The 22,949-nt window shown below is 36.3% G+C and overlaps 1 protein-coding gene across 8 annotated transcripts in view; it reads left to right on the plus strand.

Moving 5' to 3' along the window:
* KMT2E (lysine methyltransferase 2E (inactive)) overlaps positions 1-22,949 on the plus strand; it is a 100,609-nt gene that overhangs the window by 71,186 nt on the left and 6,474 nt on the right. For all 8 annotated transcript variants that reach the window (XM_032761309.2, XM_032761308.2, XM_032761312.2 and 5 more), the window contains 9 exons: positions 5,246-5,510; positions 6,459-6,557; positions 15,863-16,027; positions 16,326-16,634; positions 19,845-20,099; positions 20,265-20,409; positions 20,925-21,175; positions 21,565-21,621; positions 21,764-22,327. In XM_032761309.2, coding sequence (XP_032617200.1) covers positions 5,246-5,510; positions 6,459-6,557; positions 15,863-16,027; positions 16,326-16,634; positions 19,845-20,099; positions 20,265-20,409; positions 20,925-21,175; positions 21,565-21,621; positions 21,764-22,327 — 2,110 coding nt within the window. The remainder of the gene's footprint in view (positions 1-5,245; positions 5,511-6,458; positions 6,558-15,862; positions 16,028-16,325; positions 16,635-19,844; positions 20,100-20,264; positions 20,410-20,924; positions 21,176-21,564; positions 21,622-21,763; positions 22,328-22,949) is intronic.

Genomic DNA, 22,949 nt, shown 5'->3' on the forward strand with positions numbered 1-22,949 from the left:
TACAGTATTGCACTAAAGACTGTGAAGAATTCGTGAGAACCACAAGAGATCACTTTTTATTGCCATACACAATTTACTGAGAGATGAACTGCTCCTGGGCATGTGTCACATGGCATTTTACATAGATACTCCCAACACTTGAGGCACCACAATAGCAACAGGAGGTGGCTACAAAATTATTATAGTAGTACAGAATGTACTACAGTTAGTTTTATATAGTTATGATTTAATAATACGTCTACATGACTGTGGAGTGTGAATGGCACCGTGTAAGGTCTGTATGTGTGTGCATAGGTTTTGATAAATTTTAACTTTTTATAATTTGTGTATATTTTGTGGTAATAAATGATAGAATAGACTACTATCTACATGCATATTCATTCTTGACATACGTTTTTCTTTTTCTTTTTTTAATATTTCTAGGCTACATAGTTCATCTGTTTTTTCAAATTGTTGCAATTGTTGCAAATTTCCAAACATTTTTCCAATATATGTATTGAAAAAAATCCATGTATATGTGCACAGTTCAAACTTGTGTTGTTCAAGGGTCAGCAGTATGGAAACTTGTTTCAGTTTTTAAAAATTTAATAGAAAAATGTAAACAATTAAATACAAACACCCGGCCAGGTGCAGTGGCTCATGCCTGTATTCCCAGCACACTGGGAGACTGAGGCGGGTGGATCACCTGAGGTCAGGGGTTCAAAACCAGCCTGGCCAACATGGCGAAACCCCGTCTCTACTAAAAATACAAAATTAGCTGGGCATGGTGGCACATGCCTGTAATCCCAGCTACTGGGGAGTCTGAGGCAGGAGAATCGCTTGAACCTGGGAGGCGGAGGTTGCAGTGAGCCGAGATTGTGCCACTACACTCCAGCCTGGACAACAAGAGCAAAACATCTCAAAAATAAAATAAAATAATAATACAAACACCCATGTACTTCTCAAATTAAGAAATTAAAACATTATCCATTGAAGCCCCTTAACGTTTAGCAGCCACATTGCATCTGTCTTCCCTCATTCACTAACTGCTATCTTTAATTTTTTTTTTTTTTTTTGAGACGGAGTCTCGCTCTGTCGCCCAGGCTGGAGTGCAGTGGCACGATTTCAGCTCACTGCAAGCTCCACCTCCCAGGTTCATGCCATTCTCCTGCCTCGGCCTCCTGAGTAGCTGGGACTATAGGCACCCGCCACCACACCTGACTAATTTTGTTTTTGTATTTTTAGTAGAGACGGGGTTTCACCGTGTTAGCCAGGATGGTCTCTATCCCCTGACCTCATGATCCGCCCGCCTCGGCCTCCCAAAGTGTTGAGATTACAGGCACGAGCCACCACGACCAGCCCTTTAATTTGATTTCTTTAACATTTTACTATGTCTGTATTTGTTGGCAAATAGTATCTAGAATTTTGTATATTTTTAAACTTTTATGTAAATTGTGACTTGCTGTGTTCCTTTGCATTTTTTTCTCATTTATTACGTGAGATTAACCTGCATTGTGTGTACCTATAGTTCATTTATTTTCATTGCCTATGGTATTTATCCATTTCACTATTGACCTTTATATTGACAAAAGAATGCTCCTAGGGCTTTCTGAACATGTCTGCATGTGTGTACATGTCCTCTCCATGGTAGGAACATAGTATGTACATGTTCTCTCCATGGTACGGACATGGGAGTGGAATTGCTGGATTGTAGAATGTGCACAGCATGAGTTTTTGCCAGATGTGAGTGAATGTCTAAGAAGCTTGTACCAGTTTCCTAAGTAATTTATTGCCTTGCTGTACTTCTTTACTCTAAGACTTTAAAAATATATGCTGGTTGCTGTGACTCACGGCTGTAATCCCAGCACTGTGGGAGGCCATGGTGGGAGGATCACTTGAGGTCAGGAGATCGAGACCAGCCTGGCCAACATGATGAAACTCCATCTCTACTAAAAATACAAAAATTAGCCAGGTGTGGTGGCACACATCTGTAATCCCAGCTACTCAGGAGGCTGACAGGAGAATCACTTGAACCTGGGAGGTGGAGGTTGCAGTGAGCCAATATTGCACCACTGCACTCCAGCCTGGGTGACAGAGCGAGACTCCATCTCAAAAAATAAAGAAAAATATAAGTAAAATAAAGAAAAAAATATATAAATATATATAAAATAAAGTAAATATAATATATAAAAATATATACTATATATAAAATATATATACCACTCCACATGAGCTAGCATATATAGTATATATTATATATTACAGCATATATAGCAAATATATGCTAATATATATTATAGCATATATGCTATATATAAAATTATATATTGTATGCTATATATGGTATATGTAATATTAATATGTAATATATTACATATATGCTATTTGTTGGCAAATATATATAGCATATAATATATATTATATATGGCATATATAATATATATAGCATATATAATATATAATACATAATATATAACATAATATAGCATATGTGCTATATATGTGACATATATGCTAGCTCATGTGGAGTGGTATATAATAAAATATTAGCATATACATGCTATATATATGCTTATATATATAGTATATATATGCTAGCTTATGTTGAATGGTATCTCTTTATATTAATATTTTTATTTACCATTTTCCTTGATTATTCATTAATGCAGAAGTCTTTTTCTATTCTGTTTTTTTGAGATGGAGTCTTGCTCTGTCACCCAGGCTGGAGTGCAGTGGCGCGATCTCGGCTCACTGCAACCTCTGCCTCCTGGGTTCAAGCAATTCTCCTGCTTCAGCCTCCCGAGTAGCTGAGACTACAGGCGCACACTGCTACGCCTGGCTAATTTTTTGTGTTTTAGTAGAGACGGGGTTTCACCGTGTTGCCCAGGCTGGTCTCCAACTCCTGAGCTCAGGTAATCCACCCGCCTTGGCCTCCCAAAGTGCTGGGATTACAGGTGTGAGTTACCATGCCCAGCCTCCCAGAGGTCTTTTTCTATATTGTCATTTGGATTTCTCTCTTGTGAATTGCCTGATCGTATTATCTGTCCGTCTTTCTTTTGGGTAGCTGTTTTCTCTCTCTTTTTTTTTTTTCCCAGAAGTTCTTTATATATTCTGTAGTCTTGGGTTATAAGCAATTCAGTTCCTCTTATTCTATATATTTTTAAACTTTGTGTGATATTCTTTTTAAATGAAGTTTTTAAAATGTTCATTATATTTTCTCTTGGTGAAATCCCTCTCCCTTTAGTATCCCTTTCTACTGATTATTGCAGTCAGATTTATCATATCGTTTTTAGTCCTTTCTCCTCTAGAAGGTAGGAGATTTAGCATAGTTCTTTGCTCAATGCTTTGTGGGATTACATATCCCATAGAGGTTAAGAATGTAATCTGTCTGGTTTCAAATCCTGGCTTGGTCCACTTACTACGTAACCTTGGACCAATTTCTTCATCACTTTGTGCTGCATTACCTCAAGTGTATGAGAAGAAGAATAATACTCACCTAAAGTGCTTAATAAACAAAAGCTGTTGCCATCATTATTGTTTGTAGTTCTGTTGTCCTAAAATCAAACATCTAGAATGAGTTTCAAGCTAGTATCTGTTAATACCTGATTTGGGAGGCGGGAGGTAGGACCATAAATGTTTGAATTCTCTCCCTGGTTCACAGAATTAGGAAGTTGGATTTGAATCTTTCTAGCAGTTTTAAAAGTAAATGAGTTAGGGATATTAGACACTTAATAAGTAAATTGTTCTTATTGTGAACAAACATTCAACTACTTAAAACATGCAAAGTGGGAGATTTGTATTATTGTTTAACTGAGGTTTGGGCATTTGGCCTGTATTATAGAGATGAACTACATCTTAGCAGTTGTGGTAAAGATAAAGTGGTCAGAGTTGAGAGATATTGAAAAGTACATGCACCTGAGAGTCATACAGACCTGGATCTAAATGCGGTCCCTTCCACTTATTAACTATGTAACACTGGATAAGATGCTAATCCTCAGTGAGTTTTAATCTCACTTGTAAAATGGGGGTAATATCCTTACTGTGAAGATGAGACAGAGTGCAGTTATTTCTCACGCTTCCATTTGAAAGAGGGAACATTTAGTATGGTGAAAAGGAAACATTAAATTTTATCAAGGTAGCTTTTTAAAGAAACCTGGTTGTTGATATCATTCCTTAAAGGATAAGACAAACTAGTTGAGGTTTAGTATTTGTTATACCTAGTGTTTTTTATGTAGGTCACATTTCAGATCAGTATTTTATATAGCACTCTGGGATACTGAAGTAATTATGGTTTCTGCCTTAATATTTTGTGTAAACCACAGTATCATTTTGCTTTAAAAGACTCAAAGTTTTAATGTGTTTGTTTTTTTCTTCTTCTGTAACATATTACATGTTGAGCATCCCTCATGCAAAAATCTGAAATCCAAAATCCTAAACTTTTTTTGTTTTTTTTTTTTTTTTGGATGGAGTCTCACTCTGTCACCCAGGCTGGAATGCAGTGGCATGATCTCAGCTCACTGCAACTTCTGCCTCCTGGGTTCAGGCGGTTCTCCTGCCTTAGCCTATTGCGTAGCCAGGATTACAGGTGCCTGCCACTATGGCCAGGTAATTTTTGTATTTTTAGTAGAGACAGGGTTTTACCATGTTGGCCAGGCTGGTCTCAAGTGATCTGCCCGCCTTGGCCTCCCAAAGTTATGGTATTACAGGCGAGAGCCACTGTGCCTGGCCATCCTAAACTTTTTGAGCACTGACATGATGCCACAAGTAGAAAATTCTACACCTGACCTCATATGACAGGTCACAGTCAAAGTGCAGTCAGAACTTTGTTTCCGGTACAGAATTATTAAGTATATTGTATAAAATTACTTTTAGCCTATATGAAACATGAGTGAATTTTGTGTTTAGACCTGGATCCCATTCCCCAAGATACCTCATCATATACCTCATTATATATATATGCAAACATTCCAAAATCCACAACCCTTCTGGTCCTGAGCATTTCAGGTAAGGCGTGCTCAACCTGTACCAGTTATACTTATGATTGAAGGCCTAATATCTGGTCAGAAATCAACATCTAATTATTGTATTATTTTGATGAAAAAAATTTTTTGTGGTAGTTAACTGGGCATGTAAATAACTAAAAAGGATTGCTTATAATTAGTAGTAATTGCATACAGTTTTGTGGAGTTGCAGCTTAAAATGGATTAGAAAATCTCCAGTTTTGTTTTATATGTTGAAATAAATATTTAACTGGTTATCTTTCTAGTAAGTACAAGGTGGACTGTGCATGCCTCAAAGAAAACCCAGAGTGCCCTGTTCTAAAACGTAGTTCTGAATCCATGGAAAATATCAATAGTGGTTATGAGACCAGACGGAAAAAAGGAAAAAAAGACAAAGATATTTCAAAAGAAAAAGATACACAAAATCAGAATATTACTTTGGATTGTGAAGGAACGACCAACAAAATGAAGAGCCCAGAAACTAAACAAAGAAAGCTTTCTCCACTGAGACTATCAGTATCAAATAATCAGGTACTGAACTCTGCTCTCAATGAAATTGAATAAACAAAGGAAAATAATCTGTCATATTTTATCCTCTTCTTTGTTCTATGTATAATTGTTTAAAGTATTTTTAAGTCCAGTCTGTCATTTAATGAAGTTTTCATAAGTGTAAAATACAGGTTCTGCTAGAATTTGTACAATATTTGTTGAATTATTAAGAAACAGCTCAGCAAGCAAATCCTTGCAGAATTGCAGACAAGATTTTCCTAAGACTAGATAACTTTTAAAAATCTTCTAGATGGCACTTTATGTTCATAATAAATGTTCTTACTTAAAGTCTTAAGCTGCAAAATTTTCTTTCTTTAAACATGTGGATGCTGGTAATCTTATCAATTCTATAAGCATGTCACAATAACAGCAAATAAAATTTTTGAGAGAAAATTCATTAAGAACATATAAGGTAATTTTGGGGGTAAAGTTCGACCAAAGTCTATCTGTCCCACCAGTAAATATATTGTTATATGTCCTCTATAAACAAAAAACAGTTAGGAGGGATCATTAAAATGTGAAAGTAAGGTTTTGCTCATTTCCAGGGCCCTATCTATCTTCTAGAAATGATTTCCCTTAAACTTTCAACTGAACAAACACTTATTGAGCACTGGGTATTTGTGGGTTTTTCTGAAATAATTTATATGTTTATGTTTTGGGAACTCTATAAATGTAAGGCCATGCTACCATATTTGACCTATATTGATAAAAACTTGATTGGCTAAAATTTAAAAAGCAAAAGTATTTGGTTGCATGATTTTGAAAAGTGTCTTGAATTAGGAAACCAGTTTTAAATTTCTTAAATAATTTAAATAGGCTGATATTTACATGTTGAATTTGTTGTGGTTGAAAGACATTAAAATAGTTTAATGTCACTAGTTGTATAGATGGAGTAATAGTTTGTATAAAGAAGTCATTTCCATTTTTCAGGAACCAGATTTTATTGATGATATAGAAGAAAAAACTCCTATTAGTAATGAAGTAGAAATGGAATCAGAGGAGCAGATTGCAGAAAGGAAAAGGAAGATGGTAAGTTGGGAAGCCAGTAGTTTGGGCTTAGTGACAGCTGCTCTGCATATGGTAATTGTTGCTGCCTTTACATGGGCTTTTACATTATTCTTTGAATTTAGCGAATGATGTGCCATTGAACATTTTTATTTGGTGTGGTCATTACCATTTAAATAAATTCCACTAATCTTGTATTTTTATTGGTTGTTCATTTGATTTAAGAATGTATGACATTTAAGAAATATGAACATTTTGGAAGTAATAACTATTAATATTTTAATAATTCCACACTGAACTATTAATAAATTTTAATGCCACAATTACTGTTCAGAATGTCTTTTATTAGCTAAATGTATCCTCTCATGATTTGAAGTATAATAAAAACAGAACTTTAAACCTTACTATAGCACCAAATAAATTGCTTATGCAAAAAAAAAAAACCTACCACTGGTAGCTATTTCTGTAGTCTCACACTGCTATCATACAATAAAGTTCTCATTAAAATAAATTTAGGATGTATATTCCTTGTACTATTTACAAGTCTTTTTATCCGTGTAAAAATTAGGACAGGATATTTTCTCACAAATTATGGTAATTTAGTATTTGATCTATCAGTCAAGGTAATTTAGTATTTGATATATCAGCCAGTTAAGAAAATATGGTATACTTTCTATGCTCTAAAATTTGAAAATGACTTTTCAAACTGACTGATGGCCTTATGATAGGTGCTAACCATTCCCCTTTACTTTGTATGGTCCTTTGTGTCCTGTTTTCGGGGCTTTGTTGTTGTATTCCATGGAATCTCACGTCACATATTTAAGGGTGGGATATTTGAAAGTTTGGTCATTGTTGGCTGGGAGCGGTGGCTCACACCACTCACTTTGGGAGGCCAAGGTGGGTGGATTATCTGAGGCCAGAAGTTCGAGACCAGTCTGGTCAACACGGCAACACCCCGTCTCTACTAAAAATACAAAAATTAGCCAGGCTTATATTCCCAGCTATTCAAGAGGCTGAGGTGGGAGAATTGCTTGAACCTGGGAGGTGGAGGTTGCAGTGAGCTGAGATCATGCCACTGCACTCCAACCTGGGCGACAGAGCAAGACTCTGTCTCCAAAAAAAAAAAAAAGGTTTGGTCATTGTTGACCTACTTAATATGTGCATGTTTGTATCACCTTGATAGTTTTCTAATATTGATGAATTATTGATACTCAAAATTCTGAAAACATTGAAGAACTGTTTCAGAGCCTTAGGATTTCAGGAACACTGGTCTGTTGAGACAAGGTGGTATTAGAAGAAAAGCAAATAGAAAATATTGGAAGAGTTTATAAAGGAGGAATTCTTGTACCTAAAGGGATTATCTTGAACCTTTTTTGAGATTCAATTATATATGTTATGTGTGCCTTTTCAAGTTACTTATGGCTCTTTATTGAGTATTGATTTTTAGTATTGTTCTGTTTATTCTTCAACTGACACAGCCTTGTGCTGGGAATTTTTAGGAAACCAATTTAGAGCATTACTTGTTTCTGTGTGTGGCATGTGTCTGGTGGGAGGAACCTCTTTTATAACTGACTTTAAGGGCTGTAGTGACCACTTTGGAGAAAAAATGAAATAAAAAAAAATCATAGGCCAGGCGTGGTAGCTCACATCTGTAATCCCAGCACTTTGGGAGGCTGAGGTGGGAAGATCACTTCAGCCCAGGAGTTAAGAGACCCACCATGGGCAATATAGCGAGACCTCATCTGTACAAAAAATTGAAAAATTAGCCAGGTGTGACAGTGCATGCCTGTAGTCCCAGCTATTCAGGATGCTGAAGCGGGAGGATCACTTGAGTCTAGGGAGGTCAAGGTTGCACTGAGCTGTGATCCTACCACTGCACTCCAGCCTAGGTGATGACAGAGTGAGATCCCTGTCACAAAACAAACAAAAACAGAAAACCAGTGGGGGTTTGTTCTTTGCCCATAAATACAATAATTTTATTCAGATTGAATTCTGTTTAAAAACATTTATATGGGGCTACTTTAAATATATATTCTTCTATAAATGCTGACAAATTTAGTGGATCTTAGAACATCCTCATTTCTAGATGCCAGAAGAAAATTGGATATTTGCTGGACTCAGTGGCTCACGCCTGTAATCCCAGCACTTTGGGAGGCCAAGACGGGTGGATCATTTGAGGTCAGGAGTTCGAGACCAGCCTGACCAATATGATGAAACCCCGTCTCTTCCAAAAATACAAAAAAGTTAGCCAGGCATGGTGGCATGCGACTGTAATCCCAGCCACTTGGGAGGCTAAGGCAAGAGAATCACTTGAACCTGGGAGGCGGAGGTTGCAGTGAACCGAGATCATGCCATTGCACTCTAGCCTGGGCAACAAGAGCGAAACTCTATCTCCAAAAAAAAAAAAAAAGAGAATTGTATACTCAATGTTAAACTTGGTGGAACTTAGAAAATATATATGTATATTGGCTTACTTACTTGGAATCCATTTTTGGTCCTGATTTTTCTTATTAGTATGCTATAGTAAGATGAATACTTCAAAGTTTTTATATCCATTTTAATATATTCTGCCATCTGCCACTAAGGTGGATATGAAACTGAGTATTTTTCATGGGAATAAAATGTGGAAAACTTGCAAAGTATAAATGTCTTTAATTCGGTATTTCGAAAGGATATGAAATTAAAATCTAAAAATCCTTGGCTCCTGACCCATAGCTCTCCAAGTCATCACAATTGTTACTTCTAATTGGTTCATTTGCTTTGATGTTTGCATTACAGAATGTTTTGATGTAGTCAAATAAGCAGAATGAAAAACATGCATCCTAGGATCCCTAAGCAATTAGTAGAGTTCCCCACCCCCAAGTATTAGTATTATATTTGGTTTTGAAAAGTTTAAAATGAATCACCTTTTATTTTCCTAGTCTTGATTTTTATATTGGTTAGATTAACATCAGTACTCAGATAACGTCAAGTCAAAAAGTGACAAAGAGGGACAACCAAAACTAGGTAGAATAAAGATGGTAGCATACTACTTTTGAGAAACTTATGTCAAACTGATTTAAATTTCCACCTGTGACAAGATGGACTTCCAAACCATTATGGAGATACAGGTTGAGTATTACTTTTCCAGGACCAGAAATTTTCCAGGATTAATATTTTGGAATATTTGCATTCCACTTACCAGTTGAACATCCCAAATCCAAAAATCTGAAATGCTCCAATGAGCGTTTCCTTTGAGCACCATGTTGGCCATCAAAAAGTTCTGGATTTTGGAGCATTTCAGATTTAAGATGCTCACCTAGACTCGGTATCATGTATATTTATCAGATTGGAATACAAGTCAGTAGTAACATCCTCCCAGATAAACTCCATGTAATCACCAAATTTAAATGTACAGTAGTCCCTCCTTATCTGCAGGTTTGCTTTCCCAGGTTTCAGTTACCCACTGAGGTTCAAAATATTAAGATACTTTGAGAGAGATATCACATTCACATAACTTTCATTACAGTATATGGTTATAATTGTTCCATTTTGTTATAGTTACGTATGTATAGGAAAAAAACAGCACTGTATATATAGGGTTCAGTACTATCTGCAGTTTCAGGCATGCTTTGGTGGTCTTGAAATGTATCCCCTGTGAATAAGTGGGATCCATTGTACTTCACCCTATCCTTTTGTAGTACAGCTTGAAAAATACAAAATTGGCAATTTTAACCTGTATACATAATTTCATATACCACCGATTAAAATCATGCTGAATTTCCAAAAAGTGCACCAGGGTATTTATGTATTTTGGTTGTTGGCTTCATTTTTTTAAATGAGAATGGAAGACAAGGCAGTATCTCTGTTTTTAGAAGTATTCACAAAAATAAATGCAACTCAGCAATAAGTGAAGGAGATATAAATATGATAGATAACTTATAGCTGGGGAGAAATCAGATTGTTTCATGAACTCTAGGTAATACATATTTATATTTATGTATATTTAATATATTTTTGTATTTATATTTATGATGGACCTTTTGAGTAGGGTTTAACCAAATACAGGTTAGCTTATGACAAAGTTTCATGGAATGTATTTTTCCAGGGGGAAATCCTGGAGAGAGCTGTAAATATATTTGGTTGGGATTATAGGCTGTTTTTGGAGGAGGAGAGGGCTACTAGGGAGATAAAGTTGGCTATAGGTCACACAAAATACTCAGGAATGAAGATTTCATGAAAGAATATTTATGTGGCCAAGATGGAAAGCCTTTTCATTTCCATTTCCATTACCTCTACCCCTTTTGGCCTTTTGGATTTTTCTTTTATGAACATTTTCTTTTTCCATCCATTATATTTTGTCTTTATTTTCCTTAAGAAGTTGTTACCTGCTTTTACAAAAGCAAATTTGTGGCTAAGTTATGTGGAACTACATGGTTATTGTACATTAGGAAAATCTTACCATAAGCCTAGTAGTCTGAAATACAGTAGACTGTTTATACTCACTTGATTCCAAAAACCAGGGGCACTACTGAGTGTCCTCCTAGTATGTTTGTGGAGGTGGGGCTAGGTGGCTGTAATCTTGTCATATAAACAGTACATGTGGAAGGGGATTAGATACTGGGGGGTATACCTGTAGCTTAAAGTGATCATTTTAAAAGCAGCAAACTTCTGAAAGATTTAAATACTAAAGGAGACTTGTTGCTGGGCCTGGTGGCCCGTAACCCCAGCACTTTGGGAGGCCAAGGTGGGTGGATCACTTGAGTCGATGAGTTCGAGACCAGACTGGGTGACATGGCAAAACTCCATCTCTACTAAAAATACAAAAATTAGCCAGGCATGGTGGCACATGCCTATAATCCCAGCTACTTGGGAGGCTGAGGCACGAGAACCACTTGAACCCAGAAGAGGAGGTTGCAGTGAGCCAAGATGGCATCACTGCACTCCAGCCTGGGTGATAGTGAAAGGCTCAAAAAAAAAAAAAAAAAAAACATTTCCTCCACCATTTATAATGGCATGAAAACAGTCTCCTTTGTAGTTTTAAAATATTTCCAAAATAATTTTTCATAACCCTCATAAGGTACTTTGGGAATATAATCTTGGTAATATATGATGGCCTATATTGTCAGATTGCTTAAAATTGAGTCCACAGAAGATGATTCAGTGTGGTCTTCATATTTAAAAGGACGGACATTTGAGAAACAGTGAAAGGGTATGACAAGGAAGTCACGTAGGCAAGAGATTACTGGACTTGTCAAGCAGGTATGATAGTCTAGAATTTTTATACCACCACAGTATAAACTTCATGAGGGAGAAAACTTAAGTTTTATTCATGTTGTAGCCCTGGCTCCTAGGGGAATAAAAAATGGTGTGCAAAAAAGTAGACCATCAATAAATGAGCTAAATGAATGTTCATAACAACCACTTGAGGAAAGACAGACAGATACAGGCCCATGAATGTGAACTGAATGAAGCTTCCCTGTAGTTCAGGTAATGCATAATCTGGAGGCCTTACCCTGGATTGTGCAGGATTCTCCACAATTTTCTCGGCTTTCATCCTTCACATCAAGAAGTATTCCATGCAAGTATAATTTGAGATGCTTTGTGAAAAAGAGCCGTGACCAGTTTACTGTGATGAGCACTGTACCATATCTTTCCTTTTCAGATTCCCAGTGTACGTGTTTAAAAACTTGACACAATTGTCAGATTTTCCTGAGATTACACGCGTGAGCCACTGCGTCCAGCCACCTATTTTTATTAGGTACTCAGTTCAAACAAAATGAGGTTAATTAGCTTTAGCTGCCTTCTAATAAATTCAAGATTTCCAGAATTGTTGAAATGCTTCCAGTTAGTTACATGTCTTTAAGTAACAGTGATACGTGCTTGACATAATGTACACACGGTTCTTACTCATTTAAAAAAAATGTGAGTGCTTGCCATTTGAGATATCGGATGAGCAAAGAAGGCCAGGTCACTGCTCTGGAGAAGCTTTCGTAGAGAATGGGGTAGAGGGAATAACAAACGAGTATCAAAATAATAAAGATTGCCATGAGTATAAATTCAGTCATCACATGATAGAGGAAATGGAGACACCACACAAGCCATACGTGTTATTTTGGAATGATTTTTATTGGTAACAAATAATCTTACCCATCTTTTTAGATTTATAAGTTTATCTTTCTTATATAAAACGGTAACAAGTTTTTTTGAGCAAGGAATCATTTAATTTCTCTATTTCAAGACCAAAGAATAGGGTGATTTTGTAGGTGGGCTCTGGCTTTCCTTTTCCTTTTTTTTTTTAAGATAAAGACAGGGCCTTGCTCTTTTGCCCAAGCTGGAGTGCAGTGGTATGACCAATAGCTCACTGCAGCCTCCAACTCCTGGACTCAAGCAATCCTCCTGCCTCAGTGTCTATCTGGAGTAGCCTGAACTACAGGCACATGCTACCATGTTACACTACTTTTTTTTTTTTTTCCTGAGACAGTCTCGCTTTGTCACCTGGCTGGAGTGCAGTGACGCAATCTCAGCTCACTGCAACCTCCACCTCCCTGGTTCAAGTGATTCTCCTGCCTCAACCTCCCGAGTAGCTGGGACTACAGGCGCGTGCCACACCTGGCTAATTTTTGGTTTTTTTTAACAGAGACAGGGTTTCACCATGTTAGCCAGGATGGTCTTGATCTCTTGACCTCATGATCCACCTGCCTTGGCCTCCCAAAGTGCTGGGATTACAGGCGTAAGCCACCGCGCCCAGCCTAAATTTTTTTTGTGGAGATGGGAGTCTTGCTTTATGATGGGGATATTATTAAGCAGACTGCTTATAGGAAATTACAATGCTCGGTATTTACTCTTGTAAAACCATAAACTAAGACATATGTCAAAAACAATGTATAGATTTCATGGGAAATCTATCGAGTTTATATAGCACAGGTGTTAGGGGCTATGGAAAGTCTGCGGGGGTTAATTAGGAATCCTAATTTCTCTATCTCTAGAGTCAGCTCTAACTACCTCAAAGAATAAAACTTATTTTTCAGTTAGAGCTATAACATGGGTGGCAAATTTTGTCTTTAAATAGGTACCATATACCATGGCTGTGTCAAAGAATGTACTGTATGTAATGGTGACTAGAAAAGCTGAATGACATGACCTTTAAGAAACTAAGAATAAATGTAGAAAACCAGGCATGTTTATATTCCAAAATATTTGTGTATTTTAAGATAAAGCTAGGTTTAAAGCTGTTAGGAAATGTTTAGTGCTTAAGCTTTATTCTTACCCAGCTGTAGTAATGTAGGACGAGTTTTGCTTTATGTAGCGGCAGTAATTGGAAAGAAGAGTAAATTAGGAGCCAGGAAACGTGCATAGTAATTATGGCTCTGCTTTTAAATGAGTCACTTAATACACATGGGCCTTTGGTTTCCTCAGCAGTATTGTACCACATTATTTTTTAAGATCCTGATCAACTCTAGAAGATTATGAAGCATCTCTAAATACAGGATTTTGCTCTGACTATAAATTAGCTGTAGTGTTTACAGGGGAGTTTGATTTTTTAATTGAATGTTTATATCATATAGTTTTATCTGTGACCAAAACAAGAAAATATTTCTTGTATCTCAAACAAGAAAATATTGGACTATGTCACTCTTTTGGCATAAATTTGTATTTACCTTAGAACACCCAGGATAATCATACTACAAAAAATATCTTCCTTGGGTGCCCACCTTTGGGTAGTTTTTTCTTTTACACATACAATGATTCTTGCCAAGTTTGTTTCTTCTGGAAAAATGTACTTTCCTCAAATTTTTTATTTTAAATTTTTTGAAAAGAAATAACCGTAATAATTGATCCCTTCTCTCCAACCAGGTTCATCAGGTAAAGCGCAGTTTGGGAAAATGATCTTTTTAGTTACTCCAATTTCTCCTCTTCTAAATTCAGGGTTTTAGAGAAGCCCTGATAAAAAGTTCTACAGAGAGCCACACGACAAAAAGGGGTAAAGGTAATTTAAAAGCCCCAAAATAAGGAATTTTTAAGGAAAGAACTCAGCTGTAAAACTTTCAGTTCCAGTGAACAAGTAGAACCATCTTTTGCATGTGCTATTGTAGTGTTTGCCCGTCCCAGACTAGGAGAAGTGAGATGCAGATACGTAATCCATGAACAAAGAACCTTACCTCTTTGGACCTCAGTTTCCTCAGAGTCATGTTTGCAATATGGAAATTTGCTGTAACAAATTAGAAACTTAGAAGCATTATTAGAGTACTTTTGTTGACATAGTATTTTATTCCCTTGCTGAGTGTAACAACAACAACAAAAATATAGGAACAGGTAAACAGTAGTTTCCAAAGTGTAGGTATCTTGAGGCTGGAATCTCTGCTGGTAATTACTGGAACTAAAGCTCCAATATTGAGAAGACTATGGCATCCAGACCTTGAGTTTCTGATCTTTCTTCCTTACATCGATGGTAATAAAGAAGGAAACACAAATGGATCTGAGCCTCAGGACCTGGTTCTTTTCATTTTAAGAACTGGACAATTGATGGATGTGGTTCCTGGTTCTGGTTTAGAGCTGAGGCATCTGCCAGGCCTACTGGTCAAGGCTCTGGGTCTTAATGTTCTCTTTGGATAGAGAACTGATGCTCAAAGGAACACTTGGCTGTTTCTCAGTCCCTGTCTTGAATTGTCAGTGTAAGAATTACAATGGAGGGCAAGAGGGCTAAAGTAGAAATAACAATTAACATACAGAATGCCCACCATTTTCCAACTACTGTTTGAAAACCTCATATTTTCTGCTGGAACCAAATAACTCAGAGAAGTTCAAGTTTTATTACCCACATATTACTGTCTCAGAAAGGTTAACTTGCCTGGAGTCAGAGTTACTTATCAAATGAGACTCATAATTTTTAAATGCAAGACTTTACCTCACAACATCCTGCTGCAGTATGTCAATAATATACTCGCTCAAGTGCATATGTATTTTACCTTTTCAACGTATCATTACCTTAGGGATTTTGGATCTTTTTTTAAAAGGCTGATTTCTGTATTATTAAGAGAAAAGATTTTTGGTTTGGTAAAACAAAGTAATTTTTGAGGCTTGTTTGTTTTGTTTTGCCCTTATCATTAACACTCAGTCATCCAAGTGTTTCCTTCATGAAATATTTGCAATTAACAGGGCTTACCAAGATGATGGGAATTCTGAAAGGTCTTGAACAGAAATGTTTTTTCTCCCTATATCCACCAATAATAGAAGTAGTCTGCTAATAGTATCATAGCAATTATTTTTTACATTTATCACAAACATTTGGACAATTTTACTTTTGAGCAATGATATTTATGATGTCACTTAAAATTTAAATTTCATAGACAAGAGAAGAAAGAAAAATGGAAGCAATTTTGCAAGCTTTTGCCAGACTTGAAAAGAGAGAGAAAAGAAGAGAACAAGCTTTGGAAAGGATCAGCACAGCCAAAACTGAAGTTAAAACTGAATGTAAAGATACACAGATTGTCAGTGATGCTGAAGTTATTCAGGTATTATTTATTCAGGTCTAGTTTTATTTTCTTAAACACTTTCAAACAAAATGTCTATACTTGCATTAATTACTTATAAGGAATTTGAAATAATGTCTATTAGCTTTTTAATAGCATTTTTCAGATCCTATGGGAGTTTCAGCTTGAGATAAAAGACTATATATTATCTCTGTTCTTTATTGTATATCAGAATTCAAAAATTCTGGAAAGTTGGCTTCTGAAGTAGATTAATGCTATTATATTTAAACTTTATATATATGTAGTATAAAAAGTTGCATTCGCTTGTATTTTTAATTAGGAACAAGCAAAAGAAGAAAATGCTAGCAAGCCAACTCCTGCCAAAGTAAATAGAACTAAACAGAGAAAAAGTTTTTCTCGGAGTAGGACTCACATTGGACAGCAGCGTCGGAGACACAGAACTGTCAGCATGTGTTCGGATATCCAGCCATCTTCTCCTGATATAGAAGTTACTTCACAACAAAATGATATTGAAAATACTGTACTTACAATAGAACCAGAAACTGAAACTGCACTAGCAGAAATAATTACTGAAACTGAAGTTCCAGCACTTAATAAATGTCCTACAAAGTACCCCAAAACAAAGAAGGTATGATTCTAATGAATGTAAGAACTTTTTCTAACAGTTTCTTATATTAATTATATTGGTGTTTTAAAAATTAGATTTTTAAGACCTCATAATAAACAGAATAAGAGGCAGTTTTTATACTTGCAGATTTTTAAACTAAGAATGAGAATTCCAAAACTGTAAAATTAATATAAATGTTTGCATTACTGTGAAGATAAAGTTACATTCAGTTTATCAGGACTTTTTTAGTGTTGCAATTCATGATTTCTTTAAATAAGTTTGCCTATGTACAAAATATATACTTCTCTGAAACTGGTTTTACATGTGTTATCCTTTATTTATATTTTTATAAATTTCATTGTATAGGTAGATTATAAGAATTAAATGTGAAGAAATTGATTTCTACAGAATGTACCAAGAAAATTTATAAGAAAGAGTAGTTTTAGGTGTAAATTATTAATAAAAATCTCAAACACTACGGTTAGACTTAAGCAATTACGGGAAACAACCTGAGCTTTTTCAGATCAGAAATAACAGAATATCCTAATGAAGCTGCTCTTTGTCTCCCACTCTGACTAGAGTACAGCAGATTGGGGCAGAGGTACTAAAATGTGGTAATCCTTATGCTGTTTAGGGGTAGATCATGAATGTATACTTCTCATACACTTTACTTTGAAATTTCATTTATTCTGTCTTTGTTCTTACCTAATTCAGTACAGTTTGTAGGCATGCTGCTAAACCATGACATGTACGTTTAGTAAAATTCTAGTATGAACCCAGGATTATATTTTAATGGCACAAGTTAAATAATTTACTTGCCAAAGTCACAGGTTTCATTAGAGACAATCTAAACACAGTTGTTGCTAATTCGAAGTCTGTACTCTCCTTACTGTACCGCCGTAGCTTAAGCAACCCAATATTTGCCTGTAACAATGGACAAAAAAATTCTAACTTTGTAAAGTGAAAAGAAAAAACCTCAGGCTTAGAAGAAGTGAAACTACTTTCTCAATTACAAATACGACATAATCCCTACCTTTTATTAAACTTTTAACAAAGTTGTGGTATTATAAATTTATTTAAATCCCTGGTCTGAGATGTAGGCTTCTACATCCTATCTGATTCTCTTAAAAAGCTCTTTTGCCTGCAGATTTTGTTATTTTAAACAACATACTGTTTGACAGAGTACCAAATTATCATGATTTCCCCTAAAGGCCTCATTAAGTTTAATACAGTCACTTTTTCTGTGCCAAATACTGTTCTAAGAGCTTTATGTATGTTATTGAACTTTTAGTCTTCATAACAATCCTATTTATAGAACTAGGATTTATAGAACTAGGTTCTGTCACAACCCTTCTTTTACAGATAAAGATTGAGATATAAAAAAGTTACTTAACTTGCTCATGGTCACAGTGTAAATGGCAAAGCCAGGATTCACCCTCCTGGCAGTCTGGCTCCAGACTCCATGTGTTTCACTACTGCGTTCTACTGCTGTCCTAGGAATGGAGTTCTATATACAGAGGGACAGAAAAGATGCTAAAATGTTTATAGTGGTTACCTTTGGAAAAAAGGATGGGTAGATTTTTAAAATGTGTGTGTGTGTGTATACATATGCACATTTACACATACTAAGTTCTATACATTTTCTTCTTTTGAGATGGAGTCTTGCTCTGTTGCCCACGCTGGAGTGCAGTGGTGTGATCTCAGCTCACTGCAAACTCTGCCTCTGGGTTCAAGTGCTTCTCGTGCCTCAGCCTCCTGAGTAGCTGAACTACAGGCGCACAGCACCACACCCGGCTAATTTTTTTGTATTTTAGTAGAAACAGGTTTCACCATGTTGGCCAGAATGGTCTCCATCTCCTGACCTTGTGATCCACCTGCTTCAGCCTCCCAAAGTGCTGTGATTACAGGCATGAGCCACCACACCCAGCCATATTTTCTATAAATTACATTTAGACTTAGAAATTAAAATATCATTTGCTAACTAGATAACAATATGAAGTTACTCGTTTTTTTTAAAGTAGTAATTTATACTTCAGGGTCAGGTATATTCATATAGCCAGTTGAGACTGTATTATGTATGTTGTAGATCAGAGAATCAGCAGAATTAATGACTATGAAAAATTTCAAAGCACAAGAACCTTAAGAGATATTCCAAATCCCTTAAATCAGGGATTGTCAATGGTGACTTTTAAATATATATGTATCGTGAGCCAGGTGTGGTGGCTTATGCCTGCAATCCCAACATTTGGGGAGGTTAAGCTGGGAGGATCACTGGAGCCCAGGAGTTCAAAACCAGCCTGGGCAGCATAACGAGACCCCGTCTCTACAGAAAATTAAAAACAAAAAAATTAGCTGAGCATGGTGGTGCACACCTGTAGTCCCAGCTACTTGGGAGGCTAAGGTGGTAGGATGACTTGAGCCCAGGAGGTCCAGGCTACAGTGAGTCATGATCGTGCCACTGCACTCCAGCCTGGGCAACTCACCCTTTCTCAAAAAAAGTACTGTGCACTGTCCTCATCTCCAGGAGATTCTGATGGGCAGCTATTGTAGGAAAACACTGCCTAAAATCCGATTTTTCTAACAGATGGAACATTTTATACCTATAATAGAAGCAGTAGTAAACCTAAATTTAGTGTGTTTAATAAAATGGTATTGATGTGTCTCTAGTTGTAACTATATTAAAAAGCTTGGCTGGGCACGGTGGCTCACACCTGTAAACTCAGCACTTTGCAAGGCTGAGGCGGGAGGATTGCTTGAGCCCAGGGGTTGAGACCAGCCTGGTATAGCGGACCTTGTCTCTACAAAATACTTTAAAAATTAGCCAGGCGTGGTGGTGAGCGCCTTGTCCCAGCTACTCAGGAGGCTGAAGTGGAGGGATCACCTGAGCCCAGGGGGCGGAGGCTTCAGTAAGCTGAGACTGCACCACTGCACTCCAGCCTGATGACAGAGATCTTGTCTCAGAAAAAAAAGTAATATAAATTTCATGTAATGTAAATATTTAAAAAGCAACCATACGTTTTATTCTACAAAATAATTGGGTAAAAAGTTTCAGAATAACAGTAGATAACTAAGAAAATGTAAAAGGACATACTGATATTTTGATCACATATAATTTAAATTACCCAATTTATCATTTTAGATAATACACCAATTTCAAATCTGATATTAGAATATTCAATAGGAGAATTTGGAATTACATATATAATGATCCATTTTTTTTCTTTTCTCTAGCACTTGGTCAATGAATGGTTAAGTGAGAAGAATGAGAAGACAGGAAAACCTTCAGATGGCCTTTCAGAAAGGCCTCTACGCATAACTACAGATCCTGAAGTGTTAGCTACACAACTCAATTCTTTACCAGGTCTCACTTACAGCCCCCATGTATACTCTACTCCGAAGCATTATATTAGATTTACTTCACCATTCCTTTCAGAAAAAAGGAGAAGAAAAGAACCTACTGAAAACATTTCTGGTTCATGCAAGAAGGTAAACTTTTCTTTGGAAGTAAAAATGTAGAATGAGCCAAATGTCAACTCATTCCTTACTACCATCCATGGTAGTGAAATGCTTTTGGAATCGGCTCTGTATTTACAGGCTATAAAAACAGCTACAAACTGATTCCTGTTCATTCATGTATTCTGTTTTATTCAGCGATGGTTGAAACAAGCTCTGGAAGAAGAAAATTCAGCAATTTTACATAGATTTAATTCACCCTGTCAAGAAAGATCCAGAAGTCCTGCAGTCAATGGTGAAAATAAAAGTCCACTACTACTAAATGACAGCTGTTCCCTTCCAGGTAGAATTTTTTTTTCAGAATTTTGGTTTGAGAAATGTGGCAGGGCATACGTATAGCTTTACAACAGGCATACTCTAGTTACTGGTATGCACTTTAGAAGAGAAGCACATTGTTGTAGAGATTTTCTCTTTTCCGTCCTCTGTATTTTTTGGCTGAAGATACCAGTTCACAATACCACGTATGTTGGGGTTTATGAATTTTTAAAGGCGTCTGGACTGGCTGCTTTTCAGACAGACAAGGACTCTTACAAATCAGTTAAAGTAACATCGGTACTTGTAAGATACTTTGAGACCCCTAGGCCTGTAACTCCAGGCAAGGTAATGCTTGCTAATTGGGGAGGGAGGGGGGGCACTGCTTCATGTTAGTACCATTTTTTTTAAAACCTTGAAATTTAGTTTTGGGGTAAAAGTCATAACTGCCATTGTTTATATTTTATCTTTCCCAGAATGTGACACAGACAGATTTTAACAAATAGCAACAGTGTAATTTCTTACAGATTATTATTTCACCAACAGATTTAACTACACCACTAAAAAAACGAAGATTTTATCAGTTGCTAGATTCGGTTTACTCAGAAACCTCCACACCTACTCCTTCCCCGTATGCTACACCAACTCACACCGATATTACTCCTATGGACCCATCTTTTGCCACGCCTCCACGGATAAAATCAGATGATGAAACTTGTAGAAATGGTTATAAACCCATATATTCACCAGTTACCCCAGTAACTCCTGGTACACCAGGAAATACCATGCACTTTGAGGTGAGAAATTTTAATGGAGAAAAAAAAATTCAACACTTGGGGGGATGGGATTTCTTTTAAGAGCTCTTGCCCCTCCTTTAACAACTAGTGTGCTGAGAAAACAAAAAAAGGTTGTAAGAAACTAAAAATCAGAAAAATTTATTTATATGATTTAGATGTTTTTATTTTTACTAAAATGAGCGTAACTTTCATCTTGTTGATATACACAGCAGACTAAATGTGTGTATCAAATTGATCTTAAAGCAGTCTTATTTGGGAAATGGAAATAAACAGGAAACGATCTAAAACCAAAGTCTGTGTATTTTTCATTTTGTTTTCATTTCTATAATTATTATGGATATACTTACGTATTTTTAAATTTTCAATTCTAATTCTTTCTTTATATACAGAATATTTCTTCCCCAGAAAGTTCTCCAGAAATAAAGAGACGCACTTATAGTCAAGAGGTAAGAAGTTAACTTAAAAAGCGTGAATTGGTAGTTTTTTTCCTATTACATTGCTTTCCTTAAATTACTGGTAAATTTTGAAATAAACAGTCCCAAGATGTGATTATTTGTATAATTTTTTTTTTTTTTAATTTGTAAACAGGGATATGACAGATCTTCAACCATGTTAACATTGGGGCCTTTTAGAAATTCCAATTTAACTGAACTGGGTCTGCAAGAAATAAAGACTATCGGTTATACGAGCCCTAGGAGTAGGACTGAAGTCAACAGGCAGTGCCCTGGAGAAAAGGAACCTGTGTCAGACCTTCAGCTAGGACTTGATGCAGTTGAGCCAACTGCCCTACATAAAACCCTGGAAACGCCTGCACATGACAGGGCTGAGCCCAACAGCCAACTGGACTCGACTCACTCTGGACGGGGCACAATATATTCTTCCTGGGTAAAGAGCCCTGACAGAACAGGAGTTAACTTCTCAGTGAACTCCAACTTGAGGGACCTGACACCCTCGCATCAGTTGGAGGTTGGAGGAGGCTTCCGAATAAGTGAGTCAAAGTGCCTGATGCAGGATGATACTAGAGGCATGTTTATGGAAACAACTGTGTTTTGTACTTCCGAAGATGGGCTTGTATCTGGTTTCGGACGGACTGTTAATGACAATTTGATCGACGGGAGTTGCACACCCCAGAATCCACCACAAAAGAAAAAGGTTACAAATTTAACAATTTATAGTCCTTTTAATAGTTTTTTTCATACTACTACTGAGGGGAATTAGGTAGATGTATTATGTAAGGCATTCTTAATTTAGTTATTAAAGTTACATTTTTAATATTTTTAAACCTTTTGTAAATGCTGGCTTAATTAGAAAATGCTTACAGAAAAGTAAAAAAATTCTAGTAATATGGGAAATCCTTGTAAGCAGCATGGTTTCAGAAAAAATCTAAAGATTATTTATTTCACCAAATGAGTATTTTTTAAAACGAGGCACTCCCCAACCAAAAACACAGACTTGAATAACATTTGTGTTATTACGTTTATTGTACATTGAGCAAGCACCCTTGTATAGAGGAAATGCCTCTTTCCTCATCTATAATATCTACAGTATTTAGGTCATGGATGTAAGAGTGTTTTTATTTTGCTAATAGTTAATGTATTAAATATTAAGTTAGTTCCCTGATTTCCCATTATTTGGTCGGCAGACATACTGAGATAATTAGAATGCCTTATTTCAAAAGAAACTATAGCCCTTATTTTGTTAGTAGGCTTATTGCTTTGCAAGTCCAAGAATTTTCGTGATGTGTGCTTTTAATTTTTATAACAGAGTCCAGTTG

This window comes from Hylobates moloch, unplaced genomic scaffold (genome assembly GCF_009828535.3).
Source record: "Hylobates moloch isolate HMO894 unplaced genomic scaffold, HMol_V3 SCAFFOLD_1, whole genome shotgun sequence".
Taxonomy (NCBI): domain Eukaryota; kingdom Metazoa; phylum Chordata; class Mammalia; order Primates; family Hylobatidae; genus Hylobates; species Hylobates moloch.